This window comes from Athalia rosae, chromosome 7, assembly GCF_917208135.1.
Source record: "Athalia rosae chromosome 7, iyAthRosa1.1, whole genome shotgun sequence".
NCBI lineage: Eukaryota > Metazoa > Arthropoda > Insecta > Hymenoptera > Athaliidae > Athalia > Athalia rosae.
Window position 1 is genome coordinate 13,974,965 of NC_064032.1, and position 18,261 is coordinate 13,993,225.

Consider the following 18,261-nt stretch of genomic DNA (forward strand, 5'->3'; position numbering starts at 1 on the left):
AAGGAGATAAAGGGAGTGAAGAAAATAGAAAAAAAAAAAAAAAAAAAAATACAGAAAGGGAACAGACGGCGAGAATCAACTTTCTCCGCAATCTCTACTTCGCCACATTTATAAATAAAGTAAATTGGTCTCATCTCACGCAAGACCATCGCGCATGGGAGGGATGGTCTGCGATATTTATCGGCGATATTAACAATTTTATCGAATGATCACGTATACGTGGAATACACCGTACAGGTGTACGTGTGACGCGCCTCCCTATGCTGCTGCAAACCAGCGGACGAACCGACGCTACAACGTCCTCTCTGCAAAAAAAAAAAAAAAAAGAACAGAACAGAATGGAGAAAAAAAACCACGAAAGAAAAGATTAATACTTTTATCGCGGACGATCTAATAAAACAGAGACCGACGTTATCCCTGATTTTTGGAAATTCGATGCGCGCGATTTTTTATACCCCTTCGGAAGTCGTACGTTTAATTTATTCCACGACATCGGGGCATGTAGGTTCTCGCACTTTCGTTTTTGATTTTTTTTTTTTTTTTCCCCGTTATATCGTCGCTCATTTTTCCCTTTTTGTTTTTTATTCGTAAGCGTGTAGCACGGGGCGATTTCACTCGCGCTATAGACTCGGCTGGGGTTGGTGCAACCCCCTTTTCACGGTCTTGAAAGTTTTTAAGTTGAGTATAATGGAGCCTATATAACTCCCTCGATCGGACCTGTTAGCGCGATTTGAGCTCTCTATGAGTGTTACTTAGCAACAAAAGGCACTTGAGATTGTGTACGGGTGAGTCTATATACATATATACCATAAAGTATTATTACTTGTTTCAGCAACCCATCGACTTTTTATATTATGTACCCGCCACTGCACTACCAGAAACCGGAAAGCTGCGATACCATATTCGAGATTCGTGTGCTACGTATGAATGAATCGAAGAAATATGTAAGTAACCACGATAATAGGTCATTCGGAAGAAACTCCAACAGCACTTCCGCTTTCAGGTATACCTTGTTTCTCATTATTCGCATTTGAGAAATTGAAAAACAAGCCCAACGACCTCTATCGAATATTATCCAATACGGCGGAGAATCGTTCGAAAAAAAAATAGTTATTCTGATTTCAAAATCACATTTCAGTCTCATCGCCCTAAAAATCCTCGGTCAGCCACCCTGATTGGCTGCCGAAATTCCCATATCATATTCGCATTCAAAAATCGACATCCCTGACGACCTGAAAATCTGTTAAACACCAATCGTCATCGAAAGCTCAAAATCATCCCTTGTTTTCAACAAACACTTGTCCAGCTGGACTCTGGTGATAATCAACATCCGAATTGACATGTATAGTACAATATTCCTTCTGATTATTCGATTTGTGTATTGAATTTTTTTTTTTCATTCGTTTCTAAAAAAGCTCCTCGCGTCTGATTCGAGCAGATCTTCCCTGTACAGCCATATAAGTATACGTATATAAATTCGCTGTTGATGACACGTTTCAAATGGTATGTAATACACCTACACGTACACGTATACGCATGTACAATTACAATATAGATACGTATACCTAACTATAGCTACCCACCTATTCATCATCGGCGAGTAACATTGTTAACTTTCTAATAACAAGGCATCAAGAGAGGGACTGAGGGTTGAGGAGGGTATGTAACGGGAGGGAAGATGAAGCGCGGAGTGGGACGCAAAATGGAGAACGACGAAGGGGGGCCAGCAGGGGTGGGAAAGCGCTCTCTAAAGCTCTGATCTCTGGGCGGCCTGCAGAGTTGGTAAGAAACGATGCCGACGTGGAGAAGCTAGGGATGATAATGACTTGACATCTGCACTCAAAACCCCCACCCCCCCCCCCCCCCCCCCTGCGGCGAGGAAACGCAATTAATATTCGTAATTACGTCACTCTAAAGCTATAAATATATATAGCTATATCATACGTACACACGTACACCTATTATAAATATTATGATACACACAACCCTATCTCCGCTACGCGTTTAATGAGACGAAACTTTAATTGCCATTGTTTAACGTTGTTTATCATTATTCTTATTAATATTGCCGTTCGTCGGGTTACTTCGTTACCTCTAGGGTAGTATGAATTTATTTCAAGTACGAGCAACGATTTCAAAAAAACAGAAAAAAAATAATCGTCCAAAATCCTGCCCACCAGGTTCCCTACTATTTCCCGGTAGGGGTTAATCCCTATTTCACATACTCATATAGGTAGACGTCGCGGGACGCCTACAGTATCATAGGTAGGGAGAGGCCTTAAGTTCGTCCTTGCGGGTTAAAATCTGTCAAGAGCAGACTTATTACGTCAGTGATGTCTGCGGGTGTGAGATTGCAATTATATATTAGCGTTTGCGGTGTTTGATAATTGGCCGTTCCTGTTAACGATTTGAAAAATAAAAACGAGTAGAGAAAAATCATACAGGGCGGACATTGACGAGAAATGAGGTGAGGACGTGAATGCAAGGAGAGAAAAATTGGAGAACCCGGAAATTTACGAGAAAAAAAAGGGAGATTCGTAACAACTGCTTGGATCTACAGCATCACTAGAATAAGCAGAACGCCGGAATACCAAGTTGTCCCTAATCGGATGCCAGGACCTATACCAGACTCGAGAGAGAGAGAGAGAGCAGGTGAGAGAAATTAAGTTTAGATTTAAAAGATCCTAGGAACGAGGCATCGATAAGGGTTCGAGGTAAGAAACTCCAGAAGCGTATGGCATAAATATGAAACGAAAGATGGGGGGGGGAGAGAAGGGGCGAGGGTAATGGAGAAAATGGGGTGGGTCGCAGAGAGATATTATCGGTAAATGGTCGTAATTATGATAATAGGGGGGTAATTCCCGGCGAAAATTTCAGCTGTACAGAGACAGCGGGATATATGTGTAGGCGGAGAACGCTGTAGCCAAAATGATCGTTCCAGAAGGTGATGCTGCTGCCGGTGCCACCGATGCTGGCAAAAGTCAAAGAGAATCGACGAAGGATGAGGAAGAGGAGCAGGGGAGGGAGTCTACTAAATGTACAAAGTGCGGACCACCGAGACTCCTAATAAAGGAAACAGTTAGATTCAAACGACCTCCTATAATTATCCTCGATGAAGAGAACGGGGAGAGATTCGGAACGGCTGCTGGAATAGGTTGTTTCCAACGGCGTGGGTCCTCCTTCCCGGCCCCCTCGCCCCTCCGAAATCACCCCATATGAATTCCCATGCCTTCCGTCCTCATCCACCTCGTCCTCCTCCCGTATTTCTGCTCGACGAATCCCGGAGGAAGAGTCGGAGAAGAGAGAGGCGAACAAAATATGCGAGCGGTTTAGTGCCTATCTCCACATCTCACAATGCGACAAATTGTTCACACTTCCCACGATTACACCCTTCTCGGTGTATACGCGGTACGGTATAGCTGCTAATAATTCCACGGCTTATACACTCTCCCACTTGAAAAGTATAAAAAAAAAAAAAAGAAAGATACGAATACCTTACTTTTCATGTCTTCCATTTCAAATCCGTATATCTGTGGAAGAGAAAAATCGGTGAGGACGATTTATAGATACCCACTTTGCCCGCAGGATGTAAAGATGATCCGGCATAACGAGTGTCACATTGATTACGCCCTGACCGAGCCGTACGAAAATTCGAACTTCAATACTTCAAAAAATAAATGGCACTTACCCAGAGTTCGCACTTGGCGATTTTGAATCATGCGACGTCATCTTCGGTCAAACGGTACGTTGTTGCTAACTGAGGTAATTTTTTTTTCAATTCATTTTTTACAATATCATAGATTAGCGGCAGGAGCAACAGCTCTGAGCATATAAGTATTAGTCGAACTAATTTGATGGTTTAATCAATTTCCGCGACGGTACGAGGGAAGGGAGAGGAGTGTGCGAGGTATGGAAGGTGAGAGGGCGGGAGGGAAAGGGTTTGGGTTTCTCTCCGTTCCTCGTTGAGAGTTTAATAGTAGTGACGTCATCATTTTGAACGGGTACAATAGGGTTAATCTCGCTAGGACGGGTTAATATTCGGAGAGTTAACAGAGTTTCAAATGCAGACAGGGCCGTTGCCAGCTACTAACGTTTCATCTACCAAAAACCGTTACAACCCCCCGGCCCTCCTCCTCCAACCCCTCGCCCCTCTTCCTTATACTACTCCAAAACTATACCGAACCAATCCCAACACTTCTCATCCATACAAGGTATTATTTACTGCATTTGACGAAAAAATGAAGAAAATCATCGCTGTCGATGGAACGAGTAAAATTTGAAAATCTTGGACCGATTGAACGCAAAATTCATCCTATTGTCGGACAAAGAATTTTATCGAATAATTCAGGATGAATAATATTAATGATTTGTTGGAGGAACTGAAATATTGTTATTGTTTGAATAAAATGTGAACTTTATTTCAGGTTGAAACAGAAAATTGGTTGTCGGCTGAGGGAGGCGAGAAAAAAATCAAGGGACTTCTTGTAAATTCGTCGGTGAAAGTTATTCATTCGACAACGATTTTGGGGTATTTTTCCACGTTTTTTTTTTTTACTGAAGTATATCGAACAATTTTTCAATTCTCTCGGCAAAATCATGAAAATTGAATGAGAATGAACGAAAGGTTTTTATTGATGAAACTAAAAGTTTTGCTGGGTAGTGTAGATGCGTCCCTGGATGCAGATTTCAAGCTCGCGCATATTAGGTGGGTAGGTAGGTACGCAGTTAGGCAATAACCGCTGTCAATAGAGGAACCCTGTGAAACGGTAAAGCGAGAGGGGGTGGTAGGACGAAGAGGTGGGTAAGGGATGAGGAGGAAGAGGAAGAGGAAGAGGACCAGGAGGATGAGGAGGAGAGGCTGGCTGGCTGGTTGCTTGCTGCTGCTGCTGCTGCTGCTGCTACTGCCGCTTGGAGTGGTTCGCGCACTCGAAAATGCTACTCGCTAAATTAGGTGGGTTATATGGGTTTCGTTTCATTTGCGAGCAAACTTTAATAAACGTTAAAATTGCGTAAAAGAGCAAGGTTTTCAAACGGGTGAATTGAGGGCGCTGATTTCTGTACTGTGCGCGAAAATAGCGGGCTATTATAGTATGTGCATGTATTGAATTTCTCATTTCTAGTTTTTTGTATGTAAAAATATCTTCCGAGCGTATCGTGGTATTATCTTTTTTGTTATTCGATCATACCCAAGAATCATTCGTCGAAATTACGCGAATTTATAACGCATGATAATATAAGAGGTACCGATTCATTTATTTGTTCAATTCCGATAAATCAACCGATTATAAATTATTATATCTATGTCAATAGATCAATTCAAAATTTGCATAACATAAAAAAAAACAAGTTCACAAAAAGCTAAACAACGAACAAACTCCTACTCGCAAGCCCCAACAAGAATACCAGTTATATTCAGAACTATACTGAAATTTTTTTCAACCGAACAAGAATAATTCTCTTTACAGAAAATGTTGTATTCCAGATTTTTGTACTCAAATGTGACCAAATTGTCATATTATCCATTTGCACTGAAATCATCCTAGTGATGAGAGAAGCTCATCTGCTGCATCTTAATACCGATAGTCCGGACGAGCGTGTTGTATTTGTCGCGCGTCACCGTCTATAAGGATGAATTTGAAGATTGGATCTACAGATCGCTCGTGCGGTTGACCGACGATTTCTCAGAGGTCGATGAAGGGTCTGTTTTACCATGAAACGCAGAGGGCGCTTTGGGCTGGCACTCTTATTTTGCGACTTAATACCCTATGACTCTGACTTTTCGCAACTTGTCCGATCTAGTTCAATATATCTATGATTATACTCTATAACGGATTCTGACGAACAATGATATACCATACCAGCCCTTATGCGGATATTCCTATTCGTATTACGGCTTATATACTAAAACGCAAACATCAAAGAGCTCAGTTTTCATATTGGGAATGGAAATTATTAAATTCGTGGAATTAAATCAGAGTTGGAAAATATTCAATTGTGACTATTGGAAACGCGAACGACAAAGGAATATATACGTCAAACACCCACACGGAGAAGAACTCCGGAATCGTCGCTTTGTAAAATCTCTCTATGGAATTCTGTCTATTGGTATAATATTCATCTATCGAATATACAGTGTTCCAGTTGGGGTTCAAGTACGTACGTACATACATGTAATTGCAATATATTACTAAAATTATCTCCCATCTTGAGACGCGTTAAAATTCAGCATAAATCAAGATTGGATTCTGATTCGTTCAACAAGCAGTCGGAAGCTTAAACTACAAATCAAGAAAAAAAAATATTAATGAAATCTTCGCGAAATTAGGATGTTTTCGTGAAATTACAGCAGTTTTTATAAACGAAATTCTTAGTCGATGCGATAGATAATTCAGAGAGCAAGGGATTTGGCAGCAGATATCGAGCGATTTGATCAGCTAAGTGTTGGGACTGATAAAAAAAAAGTAGAAAGAAACAGCTCCGTCAAACGATAAAGAAGAAATGTTCAGAAACTGATCCGGCAGCTGATGTGCATGCTTGGATCTGTCGCTAAGATCACCTACTTCTTCCCCTGACGTGAAGTGATAAAAAGCTCTACTACTGACCTCTGTCAGAGGTCAAAGATATCCTGAAACGTGCTGAAACACTTGCATTGACCGCTGTTAGAGGTCAGGGGTTGTTTAAACACCACTGAATTGTATGTATAAACACTTGCATTAAACTCTGAATAAAATGATAACGCAAAAGGAAAATACGGATAACACTAGGGACCGTATCGTTTTGGTTACGGGATTCGGTCCATTTGGATCATACAAGATCAATGCTAGCTGGGCCGCAGTTGAAGAATTAATGAAGCTAGATATCAATGATCTGGGCAACATCGTCCTTGTGACCAAAGAAATTCCAGTCATTTATGAAGCTGTCTCAACCATAGTACCACAGCTCATTTCGGAGTTGAAACCTATGGTAACGTAATTAAATTATGATACGAACTAAAATCCTCACAGGATATCTAAAAAAAAGATGTGACGATCTTCACAGCTAGTCATTCATCTTGGAGTATCTTCAATGGCGACTTGCTTGACACTAGAGTCGCGAGCCCACAAAACCGGATATGTGCGTTCCGATAATCTACTAAAACTACCTGATGAGGAAACTTTGTCTTTAGAACCAGGGATTTTGGAAACGAGTTTAAATGTGAAACAAATCTGCGAGGATGTGGAGGGTAATGGGGCCAAAAATGACGGATGCAAGGCCTGCGTTTCTCATGACGCTGGGAGATACCTCTGTGAGTATATCTTTCGGGAGTCCCTGATGCTCACAGAAAGCAAAACAATCTTTGTTCATGTTCCGGAGAATCAAATATATTCTGCGACAAAAACGGCAAAAGGCATTCGAGACGTGATTAGATTTGCTATCAAGCAAATTGAGTCTGCTAAAAATTGAAAAAAATTGGTATTAATCAGAGATTATATGGCAAGGAATAGGTCTGATTCATTCAAAATCGAGTGATAATATCCATTAAAAATGATTATATTTTCTTTATACATGTTTCGTATCTGGCCCTTGACTTACTTTGTCATTGTGTTGTCTTTGTCTAATTAATCAGTATGATGGAATTTCGTTCTGACCGGTGTAATGTTATTTTTGAGTTCTCGTGAATAGGGCTTTTTTAGCATCTCTGCAACATGTCCCATTTGAATTGTACAATCCGGATTCAAGTTTGGGGGCAGTAAGGCACACTCTCTTTCGAATATTGAAGCTAATCCATCCAAAAGCTCTACAAAACCCATCGATAATGCAGCTCTGCGCAACCTGTTGAGTTCCTGTAACACAAATGGAGGAGGAATTAATTATGTTCTTTCACTCAAAACCCACAAGTCTACTTGCCTTATAAAAGTTCTGTGTCTTTTCCGGTAACTTCCGTGCATGTCTGAGGATCTTTTGAATGTCAGATTGAAGTCCAACCTGCCTGATCCATGATGGCGCATTTTGAGAATAGCTACGTTTCTCAGGAGGTTTGACAGGAAATCCGGTCTCTCCATCCTTGAATTGGCTAGCATCTATCGGTCCCAAATTATTCAAATTCCCAAGCCATGGTATCACGTCCGAACCCGGTTCCAAAACCGTAAGCATCAAGTTCGACTTCTTCTTCGTATCTGCCCATGAGTAAATGAATCCATACCAGTCGTTATTTAACAGACAGAGAGCTGCCATATTCTCGACCTTGTGGAATGATATTACTCATTTATTAAGCAATCTTGTTGACCTTTGAAAAGATTTTGCTAAGATTCTCACTTTGAGGGCGCCATGAAGCAGAACGCAAAAGGAGGGCGTCTTCCCCTCATCCCCGTTGTCTTCTCCATCAGATTCCTCCTCCAAATTGATACCCTGCATGCTGATCGTCTTATCCGTCGCAAGAGGCAACACCAAATGCCTAGAGATTGCGTTTGGGCTGCCTACGTCTGCGACAGATATAAACCCACAGATCTCAAGTGTCTTTGAGATCGTTAAACCAGTCAAAAGCTCGAAGTCAGTCTTTTTAATATATGGCTGTGAGAGAAAAAATAATTGAGGTAATCTAACAAATTGATGAGCTAATATGTCATTATTACCAGAGGTGGAGGAGATAGTAGGATACGAGAGCCTAAGTGTCCGCATTTCAAATATCCCTGGAATGAGATATAGTTTGCTTCTGCCATTTTTTGGAAACAGTTTGTAACAGAGTTTTTTGTTAAGGGTCCATCTGGAACTAGAACGATGCTTTCACCTCCAGCTAATTCCACCAGACGCTGATACAATGGAAGTCCGATGGCGAGTCCTGGATCTGTTGATCGAAATATTATGATTAACTTAAAGTGGGATAAGAGAAATTTAGCAAAAATTTTCTAAAAATTTCAACCAACTCACCTTGCTGCGAGGCGATGCAAACAACTGTTAGTTTTCCAGGATAGGGAAAGGGTAGTGGGAAAAGATTTGAATCTCTTTTGAGGTTCAGGGAGTTGAGGGAGTCACCAAGGGACATGGGTCCGACTCCAGGATTTCCATCAGTGACGAGAACAACCTGACAAGCCGTTGTGTTTCCCCACTCTGCCATAACAACATTGTTGACCCCATGAAGTGCGGTCTCTATGCAGGTCTTGTCGCATTCCTCAATGTTTACTAGCTTTGATCGGATGCTGTCATAATCCCGCGTAAAGGGTGAAATGACCTCATAAAGCGAGGAGAAAACCACCTAAATATAAAGCGGATAGAAATATCAAAATCAATCAACAAATTTTGGTACTGAACGGCGCCAGATTTTCACTTACCAAAGCAACAAACTCGAGCTTGGAATTAACTTGCAGGTAATCAATAAGTGCATTGATTCCTTGAACTGCCAGATGATGTCTGGTCAATTGCTCACCTTGTAAGCTGCTGTCATTAGCCCCTACAGATCCCACCACCGGACGCCTCATAGATAGAGAGACGTCCAATGCGATTACTGTCGGCATTTTGTATTTACACTATAAAACACAAATTTATCTTGTTCTTCGTCTTCCCGGCTGTTCGCAATCATACAAGTAGGGTAGGCGCCAAAACCAAAATCAGGTATAATCTTGATACAGTGTCATGACTCTTGCGATAAATTATTTTATATCACTGTCAACCCTTGAGATCACAGCATCACAACTTGCTCATTGCATTCTAAATGGGCCTATAACGAAGAGAAAGAAAACAAAATTAGGCCTTAACAACACATTACACGGTTGGGAAGAGGTTAGAGTGTTTACAGTCTTCAGTTCAGGTAAAGTTATGTTTCGGCAAAAGCGGCCAACCTCCGAATTTCTCATCGATCAGTAACTCTTGTTATCCAAAATAACTAGGTATCGTTAGTCTATTTGAAAGTCAATGCTACATTTATCAAATACGATTTAAAGCCTCACGATTGAACCCTAAATGTCCAAGTTCTTGAGTCGATAAGATACGTTGGTTAAACCGGTTGAAATTTGTAGGTTTTGTTAAACAATCTTTGCATGCTACAATTGCAGCAGTGCTCTACTGGTAATTCAAACCTTTTTTTCGAATATATTCCAGTCTACCAAGTTTGAGAATCCACTTATTATACATCTTCTTTCAGTCCTATAATCAACCATGAAGAACTGTATTCACTGGATACTGAAAGTCAATCGCTCATCAAGCTTGAAGACAGTAATAAGAACATTGTATAGCTTTCCTGAAAATGATGAAAGTTATAGTAATAAATTTGGAAGAGATCCCACCAAGCTGCAACATCGATTCATAAAATTTTTGGAAGATACTTTGAAACTAAACACAAGCCCTACTAGTGAAAAAAATAACAAAGAGCCAGTAAAGAATCTAAGGTCTGCAAATTGGGAGAATTCAGCATACAGACCCACAATTCTCGAGCCTGTTTTTGAACAGATAAACGAGTTCCGCTACTGGAATAATAGAATAAAATATAAGCCATATTTTGATCATCTTGATCAAGATTGCTGTGATCTTGTGAATGCACTTAGTGCCATTGAGATCTTGCTTCTATTAAATAAGCTGGCTGAAATGTTTCCCTCCAGGCTTCAAAGGTTTAATTTCTATGACCAGTCCATGTCAATATTACAGAATATTTTTAACTCGTCTACAGAACCCCACAAAATAATAAATCTTCTATTTCTACTGAGCTGGCAAAGAAAGAGAACGGCAATTAATATGCAGAATCTTGTGAACAATCTACAAAAGATTGATGAACTTTCACTCACTGCACAAGCTATTTTATGTGTGGCCACATTTAAGGCAGGCGTACGACTCACAAATGATAAACTTCAAGCAGTTGAAAACTCCATTAATAGAAACTGGGATATTTTGATAAAAGACAAAGGCCTTTTAATTTGCCTTATAAAGGCTCTTAGACTTGCAGGACCTTCACGGAACTTTTCCTTTGAGTTCCTAAATAAGAAAATTTTGGATAGCGAAGAAGAATATAATTTATATTTTGCCACACCAATTATGGCATTATACGCATCTACTTTTACACATGAGCAAGAAGTCCTCGATCGTCTAATTGGAGACTCCGTATCTGACATCAAAAAAGACATTGTTTCCCAAAAGCAAACTGGTGTAATAAATGTAAGGAATAAAGACATCAGTAGACTTCTTTGGACAGCTGGAAGGCTCAATTATAAATTCACTGAGCAGCAATTTGACGTAATAGAAGGTATAATAGATGATAGATGGGATGAGATGATAAAAGAACACAGCTTCATTAGTTTGCTTCTGTCTCTGTGGATCCTCAACTCCAAAAACATTCATAAAGTTTGTATTTGATCAAAAATACTAATACAGTTTAATGGAAAAGAGATATGGATTTTCTTTTCTATTACAGAAGATCAAATACTGCATTCGAGAAAATATTTTTTTCTGCCTAAATGTCATGAGTGAAAAAAAAAGACTTGAATTACTTTTGCGATGCGTGAAAATTGAAGCCCCAGAAATAAAATTACCGTCGCAATTAATGCTATCACAAAGGATAATACCGAATAAAAAGAGCAAAAAACTCTCTTCGATGTATGAGCTTCTTATGAGTCTCGTGTCTTACTCTGAAATGAATGAAACCAAGATAGAGTATCCTATTTCAGAATTAAGGATTTGCGGGATTAGCACGAAACACAAAACGCTGGGGTAAGTGTGATCAAAGATATTCTTTAAAATTTTTCATAGCTCATTCATTTCTGAAAATTCAACTGTAGTTGGATTCACGTGGATATGCTGAACAACGACACATGCTTCAGGGGTAGCAGGAAACCACATGGGTTAATGTCTCTAAAGCTCAGACTGATCAAGAAGCTTGGGTTTCACTCCATTCTAGTGAGTTATTAAAATGTATACATTATTTAATTCAGAGATAAAATTCAGTATCATCACCCTCTCCTTTGATAATTTTCAGCTCAATGAAGAGAGAGATAGCAATTTGGAATTGAAAATTAATTTTATACGGGAGAAAATCGATAGCTTGGTAAAAGAATCAACATTTAAAATCTAAGTTTGACTTTATTATCAATAAATCATGATGGTCTCAAGACTGGAGAAATGATGTTGGAATAATCAAATATATAAAGATCCATCGGCAGGTCCTAAGTATCGCATGGAAATCAGGATCACATCAATCAATGTCCAGACCCCAAGACCTCCAAAACTGAATAGCTTCCCTGTTCCTTCTTGCCAGTGTCCCAAGTAGAACCTGCAAAGAATGAAGTTGATTCGTACTTCACATAGTATGACTTTTGGTAAGCTTTATCTTATGTTCAGAGTGAGAATAATGCATTTCATTGTTACCTGTCAGCGCCAAATCCTCCTAAAGTAACGCTCAGTATTAATGCAGTCGACCATCGGTACCCTCCTGTCCAATTACAGGGTAGATTCTTGAGGAATTTTCTCCTTCCAAGACATAAGATCTCACTGTTTACTGTGCAGTTTGTTCTACAACAAACAAATGATATCCCATGATCTATTCATTGTGAATGAAAAAAATATTGTAAAGGTACCGGTAGTGCTGCTGAGGTGACGCAACAGAACTGCAAGTCGCTTTCTGGTGGCATCGATGCTCCCAGTGTTCTGTTTGATAGCAGTAACGGCATATATATTTTTTTTCAAAGGTCCTTTCACCCTGGAAAATTAAACAATTTTTTCCATTGAAAACAGCAAAGCCTTCACCTTGAATGTGAACTCAGCGCCTCATCCATTTTTGACAGGCCTCATATACCTACAATACACTCGACCTGATCCAGAACGGTGCAGTTGGCAGTGTAAGTATCTCCATAAACGCATTGTAGATTTGTATCACATTTCAAGCAATCTCCACCTAATTCTGAACATTGTTTTTCTAGTACACAATCTGCAGGAGTATCTTCCTGCAGAAAATGAAATCGTTATGAGAAAAACTTATAAGCTCAAGTGAGTTTGTAGGAAAACATGTGAGCAGACTCCCAACCTTTTTCTGACTGTATGGCAGCGTCAAATTCAGATTACGTTTTCCTCTTTCATGGGCCACGTAGTCAACCATTCCTCCTGGCAGGAAAAAATGTTTCATGTGAAATATTGCCACATCAAAATAATGGTAAACAAACCAGCTTACCCATTTGAGCTTCTCTCACCGTGCTCAAAAGCAAGGATAGGATGATGTAAAACACATTTCTAGAGTTTATTCTAACAACATTCATTCCGGATGTACTGTAAAAATGAATTCTGTGTTGCTATTTTTAAATAACACAGAATTTTTTTTAAACACTGAGGGTATAATTCAACGTGTCGCCTCCCTAGTGCAGAAAGTTAGAATAGCGATTCAAATTTAAAGCAGCCTTTGATCTCAAGATACCAGGAGATTCTGATTTGTATTTTTCTGACAGCTAACCAAATCACAAGCCAAACATAGGACTACATGAGACATTCATCACTTCAATCATCAATGAACCCCATTGGCTAACTGAGATCTCCTAGTTTCCTCCTCATACACCAGTTGATAAGCTAAACCGTCAGCTGATTTGAATCTGACGGATGTTTACTATCCGCGTAGTACACCAGAAATAAATATCGCCGTTGTGTGCTGTAGAGTGTTGGTGACAGCAGCAGTAGCCACTGTGGTCTTTGTATTATGATTGAAAAAAAGCTATTAATTAACCAGTTTTCAGTGATTATATAAAACGAACAAACCGGCATTTAGCTTCGTTCCATAGTTCAGAATCAGGTTGAAATAATGTCAAGGTCTCGGAGGTCGACGTTGTTCGCATATATCAGTTATGGTGAATAAAAATAGTTACCCATCCTCGCGAGCACGCGAAGTATCCACGATGCTATCGCCTGTAATCTTAGCCGTAATCAAACTTAAACTACGATATTGAACCCCAAAAAAGGCAACCAGGAGAGCGACCAAAATTCTGGACAGTCATAAAATCATCAATTGAAACACATATACCAGACAAGACCTCGACTATAAATGACATCCAGGTTAACCTGGCACTCCTAATATGTTTATCGTTCATGAGACAGAATTATACTTTTAATTTTAATACCAGCAATATGCCTAGTGACAGCCAGGATACTCAACTCCTGGATTAAATTGACTAGAATCGCAATAACCACATCCAACGATAAACAAGTAACCAAAAGTGACAATGAATTCTAAGGAAGACAACAATGGACAAAATCACAGGACAGACAACAGAGATACCAGGGTTGAAGGACCAAAACAACAGGAGACGAATGACAATAGATCTACCCAAAGAACTGAGGGAAATCCGAGGCAGGTTGCCAAGATTCAAAATATACTTGCCACAGAGCAATTTAAACTCAACAACAACATTGGCGAAGAAAATGGAGATGAGAATATTCCTCTAATGTCTTCAAATGGCCCTCAAAACTCACAAGAAAATTGTTCTGTGGTAACTGCAGGACAAGAGGTTCTGGATGCTTCATACTCAGAGATGCTTTCTACTAACATGCACTCGATGAATACAAATATACCTGGAAATTATGTTCTGGTTTATGCCAAGACATCGTCATGTACAGTCCCAAACTTTTCTACAACAATAAGTGAGAATGGGTCAAAGGAAGATACGGACATGAGGAACAATGTAGACTATGGATCTGGAATTGAAAAATGTCCACCAAAAGTTGCATGTGGCACTGATTCAACCTCTGAAAGTATTCCTATATGGAGTTCAAGCTCTTTTGTGCCCAACAGAGGCATGAACAATATTGGTAGCAGTATTGGATCTACTAGTCAAGGAACCTGTTGTTTCTTGAGACCCAATATCAATGGTAGTAGAGAAGTTGCAGGACCTAGTGGACTTCAAAGGGTAAGTTTTCAGAAGTATGAGAAAATACAGTTGATTCAAACAGGTACAATGATAATGCTGATATGATTCTTCTCAAAGGTATCACAACGAGATGGAGAGCGGAGGGATTCCAGTTCCGGTAATGAAGGAGATATGTCAGATGGCGAAGACTGTTGTTTTTACACTTACAAAGGGACAGATGACCCACGTCTCGAGTTGCGGGATAGACACGTCGAAGGAGGGCAACAGAAGGAGCAAGAAGAGGAACCACGGCACCCCAGTGGTAGCTCGAGTCCTGAGATGGACTTCTTAGAGATGGATTTTGACCCAGGCCCCTCGTGCGAGCAGGTAGTTGACTCATTTTCATGAAACATGCTAATTCTTTTCCAACAAAGCTGTGACGTTTAAACTCTTGATTTCATACAGGACACAGGAGACAGTGACATGGCATCAATAAATGAAGATATACAGAACATTGCACTGGATTGCATAGACCCTGATCCTGTACCCCTCAATGATCTTAGCAGCGGCAGAGTCGCATCCAGGTTAGAGAATCCTGCTCAGGATAATCAAAACCCTGACATGATTAGTCAACCGCAAAAGCAGTTGGTAAATAGGCCAGAATCTACTTTTAATCAGATCCCAAATCAGCCCGGCTCTTCACATTGGATGCCGGGCACCAGCGGCTGTAGTAGCAGTAGCAGTGGCATGGGTGAATTTTTTATGTTTAAAACCAGATTGATTTTAGTTTAGAAGAAACTTGATGACAATTTAACGCTGTGGTCGATATTTCAGATAAATGGGAGGCGACGGGTCTGCATCATCGTACGACGTTGTGTCCTCTGCAGGAATCTTATGGACATCATAATACGAATGGCGATTTAATATCCCCGGGTGATAGCCGAGACTCAGAGTCTGAATTGTGGGCTCAAGATGCGTGTCCAGGGGCCGGTTCGGTACCAGAAAGTTCGAACCTGGATTCTAGAAAAGTAAATCTCAGTTCTACACTTTACCACCGCATGATGGCTAAGAAACTAATGCTCAACAAACAAACTGCTTTTAATCAGAGTGGTGATTCAAATCTCGTAAGTATATAACCATAGAAATAGCTCTACGGTTCTTAGATTTCAACTGAAAAAATAACAACGAATACTCAAAGCTTAGACGGATATAAAATTTTTAATTTTTCCTCTTATTTTTTTTAAACAGGAAAGTGAACTCTGCAATGACAGGACTCAGGACCTACTTCCAATTGAGAAGGTCATGCTTTGGAGTGAACAGGAAGCCACGGTTAAACAAGTTACTCAAATCGCAACATCTGCCTGCGGAGCTACTGCAGCTATTAACGCTCTGGTAAGTCAATCGGATGATAGAAAAATGAAAATTATATTCCAATAGATGGGGGATGAATGATAAATATGAATTCTCCAGCTTGCTTTGGACGTCGCCTTTTCTTTGGAGGTTTTGGTCCGTGGTGTTGCTACTAGACTAAGAGAACCTGGTACGCCACTCCCTAGGTATCTTATGAGCAGATCAATGGCAGGAGCTACTCACAAGGATCTTGCAAGAGGAATGTCTCTTGCAACAAGTGGCGCAGTGGTCACCAAATTTTTTGGCTTCTACCCAGAAAGGAAAATTTCCCTGTCTCACTGGCTACAGTACTGGATATCTAGGGGTTAGTGGTTCGATAGCCAGATTAAATGAAAATTATATACCTTTAAATCTAAAAAATTATAATTAAAATTGGCAATTCCATTTTAAAGGGGCAGTTCCAATAGCGACTTTGAACCTTCAACACTGCGGAGAAGGTGCAAATATTCCAGATGCATGGCATCACCAGATGATATTTGGCGTTGGACCAGCAGGGATATATTTATCAAATCCTTTGCAGTGTTTGCCTGAACAGGTGAGTGGCATTTAAAACATGGTATGAATATATCCTAACTAATACTTAGGAGGCTGCGAAAGTTGATCCATTATCTTATTACTAACAGGTTGTCTGGCACCAGCTCGTAAGTCCAAGTATTCTCCTCATCAGAAGACAAGATGTCTTAGCTAACTGGAGTACGAACACAGATCTCAGACCACTGACATTTCTGGATCAACGATGGCGTAAATTGAATGTTCTCGGTGAGTTTCCGTTGTGCTCAAACTTGCCAGCTTCATTCCTGGACAATCCTAAATTCGGTTTCATCTGGAGTTCAACTTGATAGTTGATTTTTTTCATCATTGGAATTTTGTTTAGGACAAGTTGTAAACCTGGTACGAGAGACGATGGGCCAAAGAAGACAGAGTTCTGGGATCACAACAAGCGTAACACACATCCGGATACCAGCGTCTTACCGAGCAGGTATAACCTTTGTTATGCGTTCTGACGCACCGGCGGCAGCAGAATTACTGAGAACGGAACAGCTGCCCCTTCTCTAGTCTCGATAATCAAAAATAATCGTTATTAAACACTATTAGAAACTTGTTCACTTCATCAGTTTTTCCTTTTTCTTTGTCTTGTTTTGTTTTTTTTTCTTTTAAAGTTCAAAAAATATTATGACTATATTTTATTTTATTTTTTTTCTGACATCGTCTATTTCTGGCGAATGAATACTTTGATAACTACTTTGAAAAACCAAGATTAGATGTTTATTTTTCCATATTAGTTATTCGAAATCTTTGCCATGATCATTTGATGGGGATGAACGAATTGAAGCTTAGCAATTTCATATATCCTCTTTTTTTCGCTAACTTTGAAGGCTTTCAAAATTATCGGGTAATAAGTTAATAAAGTAATAAATGTTCGTAAGAACACGCGATTAATCAATCAAGCATTGTGTGAATAGAGAAACTAAAAATACATAACGCAGCTTTCTTAAAAAAAAAAAAAAGCAAAGAAAAATCAAACAATGATTTGAACTTACCTGCGCTCAACAAAATATTTGAACATGAGAATCCTAAGCTATCGAAAATATATTTCATCACAATCAACCGAGCTAAACTAGCTAACAGATTGATGGTAGCCGTGCATTAACTGAAAAATGTGTTATTATTTACTATACCTATAATTACCACCAAAGTAACGTTGATTCGGTGCATTGGTCCGATTTAATGATCGCTAGACTGTTGTGCCTTGCATTATATAATACAGGACAGTTACTAATTAATTGATTATTAAATTAATTAATTAACCAACTCTTCATGATTGCTGTTTGGATAATTTCGCACATTGTAATTAACTACTCATAAAAAACGAAAGAGAGATATGAAAAAAACAGCTTTTATCGATTGAACATAAAGAAAAAGAAAAGGAAACCGAATGGTATAACGAATATACTAATTGTGTTGATAATTATTAATTACCCTTTTGTTGATCAACATTATATCTATGGCTCATGATTTCAAAAAAATCATGATCCATTAGCCGTAACAAAAAAAAAAGAAAAGA

At 39.5% G+C, this 18,261-nt stretch overlaps 5 protein-coding genes across 8 annotated transcripts; 3 read left to right on the plus strand and 2 right to left on the minus strand.

The window, feature by feature from the left end:
• The first annotated feature begins 6,605 nt into the window (after positions 1–6,605).
• LOC105689578 (pyroglutamyl-peptidase 1) lies at positions 6,606–7,542 on the plus strand. Its single transcript, XM_012406707.3, has 2 exons — positions 6,606–6,963; positions 7,039–7,542. Exons 1-2 carry the CDS (start codon positions 6,730–6,732, stop codon positions 7,441–7,443), a joined length of 639 nt encoding a protein of 212 aa, XP_012262130.1. The 5' UTR covers positions 6,606–6,729; the 3' UTR covers positions 7,444–7,542.
• LOC105689575 lies at positions 7,147–12,078 on the plus strand. 3 transcript variants are annotated; one of them, XM_012406702.3, is made up of 5 exons: positions 7,147–7,285; positions 10,118–11,307; positions 11,378–11,673; positions 11,742–11,859; positions 11,939–12,078. In XM_012406702.3, the coding sequence occupies exons 2-5, from the start codon at positions 10,132–10,134 to the stop codon at positions 12,032–12,034; spliced, it is 1,686 nt and encodes a 561-aa protein (XP_012262125.2). In that variant the 5' UTR covers positions 7,147–7,285; positions 10,118–10,131; the 3' UTR covers positions 12,035–12,078. The 3 variants fall into 3 exon arrangements, with proteins under 3 accessions (XP_012262125.2, XP_048515072.1, XP_012262123.2); XM_048659115.1 differs by lacking the exon at positions 7,147–7,285 and adding an exon at positions 9,090–9,344; XM_012406700.3 differs by lacking the exon at positions 7,147–7,285 and adding an exon at positions 9,900–10,041.
• Positions 7,515–9,491, minus strand: LOC105689576 (integrator complex subunit 14). Its single transcript, XM_012406705.3, has 6 exons — positions 9,309–9,491; positions 8,908–9,232; positions 8,613–8,824; positions 8,296–8,550; positions 7,888–8,223; positions 7,515–7,823 (listed from the first exon to the last, which is right to left on the minus strand). Exons 1-6 carry the CDS (start codon positions 9,489–9,491, stop codon positions 7,599–7,601), a joined length of 1,536 nt encoding a protein of 511 aa, XP_012262128.1. The 3' UTR covers positions 7,515–7,598.
• On the minus strand, positions 12,023–13,478 carry LOC105689577 (TM2 domain-containing protein almondex). Its single transcript, XM_012406706.3, has 6 exons — positions 13,127–13,478; positions 12,983–13,059; positions 12,759–12,902; positions 12,537–12,658; positions 12,328–12,471; positions 12,023–12,232 (listed from the first exon to the last, which is right to left on the minus strand). The coding sequence occupies exons 1-6, from the start codon at positions 13,209–13,211 to the stop codon at positions 12,097–12,099; spliced, it is 708 nt and encodes a 235-aa protein (XP_012262129.1). The 5' UTR covers positions 13,212–13,478; the 3' UTR covers positions 12,023–12,096.
• A 125-nt stretch (positions 13,479–13,603) lies between these two features.
• Positions 13,604–18,149, plus strand: LOC105689586. 2 transcript variants are annotated; one of them, XM_048659114.1, is made up of 9 exons: positions 13,604–14,846; positions 14,925–15,173; positions 15,252–15,537; positions 15,621–15,814; positions 16,035–16,178; positions 16,257–16,500; positions 16,589–16,731; positions 16,820–16,955; positions 17,071–18,149. In XM_048659114.1, the coding sequence occupies exons 1-9, from the start codon at positions 14,163–14,165 to the stop codon at positions 17,250–17,252; spliced, it is 2,262 nt and encodes a 753-aa protein (XP_048515071.1). In that variant the 5' UTR covers positions 13,604–14,162; the 3' UTR covers positions 17,253–18,149. The 2 variants fall into 2 exon arrangements, with proteins under 2 accessions (XP_048515071.1, XP_012262145.1); XM_012406722.3 differs by having other exon boundaries at positions 13,606–14,846; positions 15,621–15,910.
• The last annotated feature ends 112 nt before the right edge of the window (positions 18,150–18,261 follow it).

Coding starts and splice junctions, on each gene's coding strand:
- LOC105689578 (XM_012406707.3), top strand. CDS start 6,730: ATGATAACGCAAAAGGAAAATACGGATAACACTAGGGACCGTATCGTT. Junction 6,964..7,038: donor TTTCGGAGTTGAAACCTATG/GTAACGTAATTA, acceptor CGATCTTCACAG/CTAGTCATTCATCTTGGAGT.
- LOC105689576 (XM_012406705.3), bottom strand. CDS start 9,491: ATGCCGACAGTAATCGCATTGGACGTCTCTCTATCTATGAGGCGTCCG. Junction 8,224..8,295: donor TGCTTCATGGCGCCCTCAAA/GTGAGAATCTTA, acceptor TCATTCCACAAG/GTCGAGAATATGGCAGCTCT. Junction 7,824..7,887: donor AGACACAGAACTTTTATAAG/GCAAGTAGACTT, acceptor TTTGTGTTACAG/GAACTCAACAGGTTGCGCAG.
- LOC105689586 (XM_012406722.3), top strand. CDS start 14,163: ATGAATTCTAAGGAAGACAACAATGGACAAAATCACAGGACAGACAAC. Junction 14,847..14,924: donor GACCTAGTGGACTTCAAAGG/GTAAGTTTTCAG, acceptor TTCTTCTCAAAG/GTATCACAACGAGATGGAGA. Junction 16,179..16,256: donor CTGCAGCTATTAACGCTCTG/GTAAGTCAATCG, acceptor TGAATTCTCCAG/CTTGCTTTGGACGTCGCCTT.
- LOC105689575 (XM_012406702.3), top strand. CDS start 10,132: ATGAAGAACTGTATTCACTGGATACTGAAAGTCAATCGCTCATCAAGC. Junction 11,308..11,377: donor ACTCCAAAAACATTCATAAA/GTTTGTATTTGA, acceptor TTTCTATTACAG/AAGATCAAATACTGCATTCG. Junction 11,860..11,938: donor TTGGGTTTCACTCCATTCTA/GTGAGTTATTAA, acceptor GATAATTTTCAG/CTCAATGAAGAGAGAGATAG.
- LOC105689577 (XM_012406706.3), bottom strand. CDS start 13,211: ATGAATGTTGTTAGAATAAACTCTAGAAATGTGTTTTACATCATCCTA. Junction 13,060..13,126: donor GGTGAGAGAAGCTCAAATGG/GTAAGCTGGTTT, acceptor TTTTCCTGCCAG/GAGGAATGGTTGACTACGTG. Junction 12,659..12,758: donor TGGATCAGGTCGAGTGTATT/GTAGGTATATGA, acceptor TTAATTTTCCAG/GGTGAAAGGACCTTTGAAAA.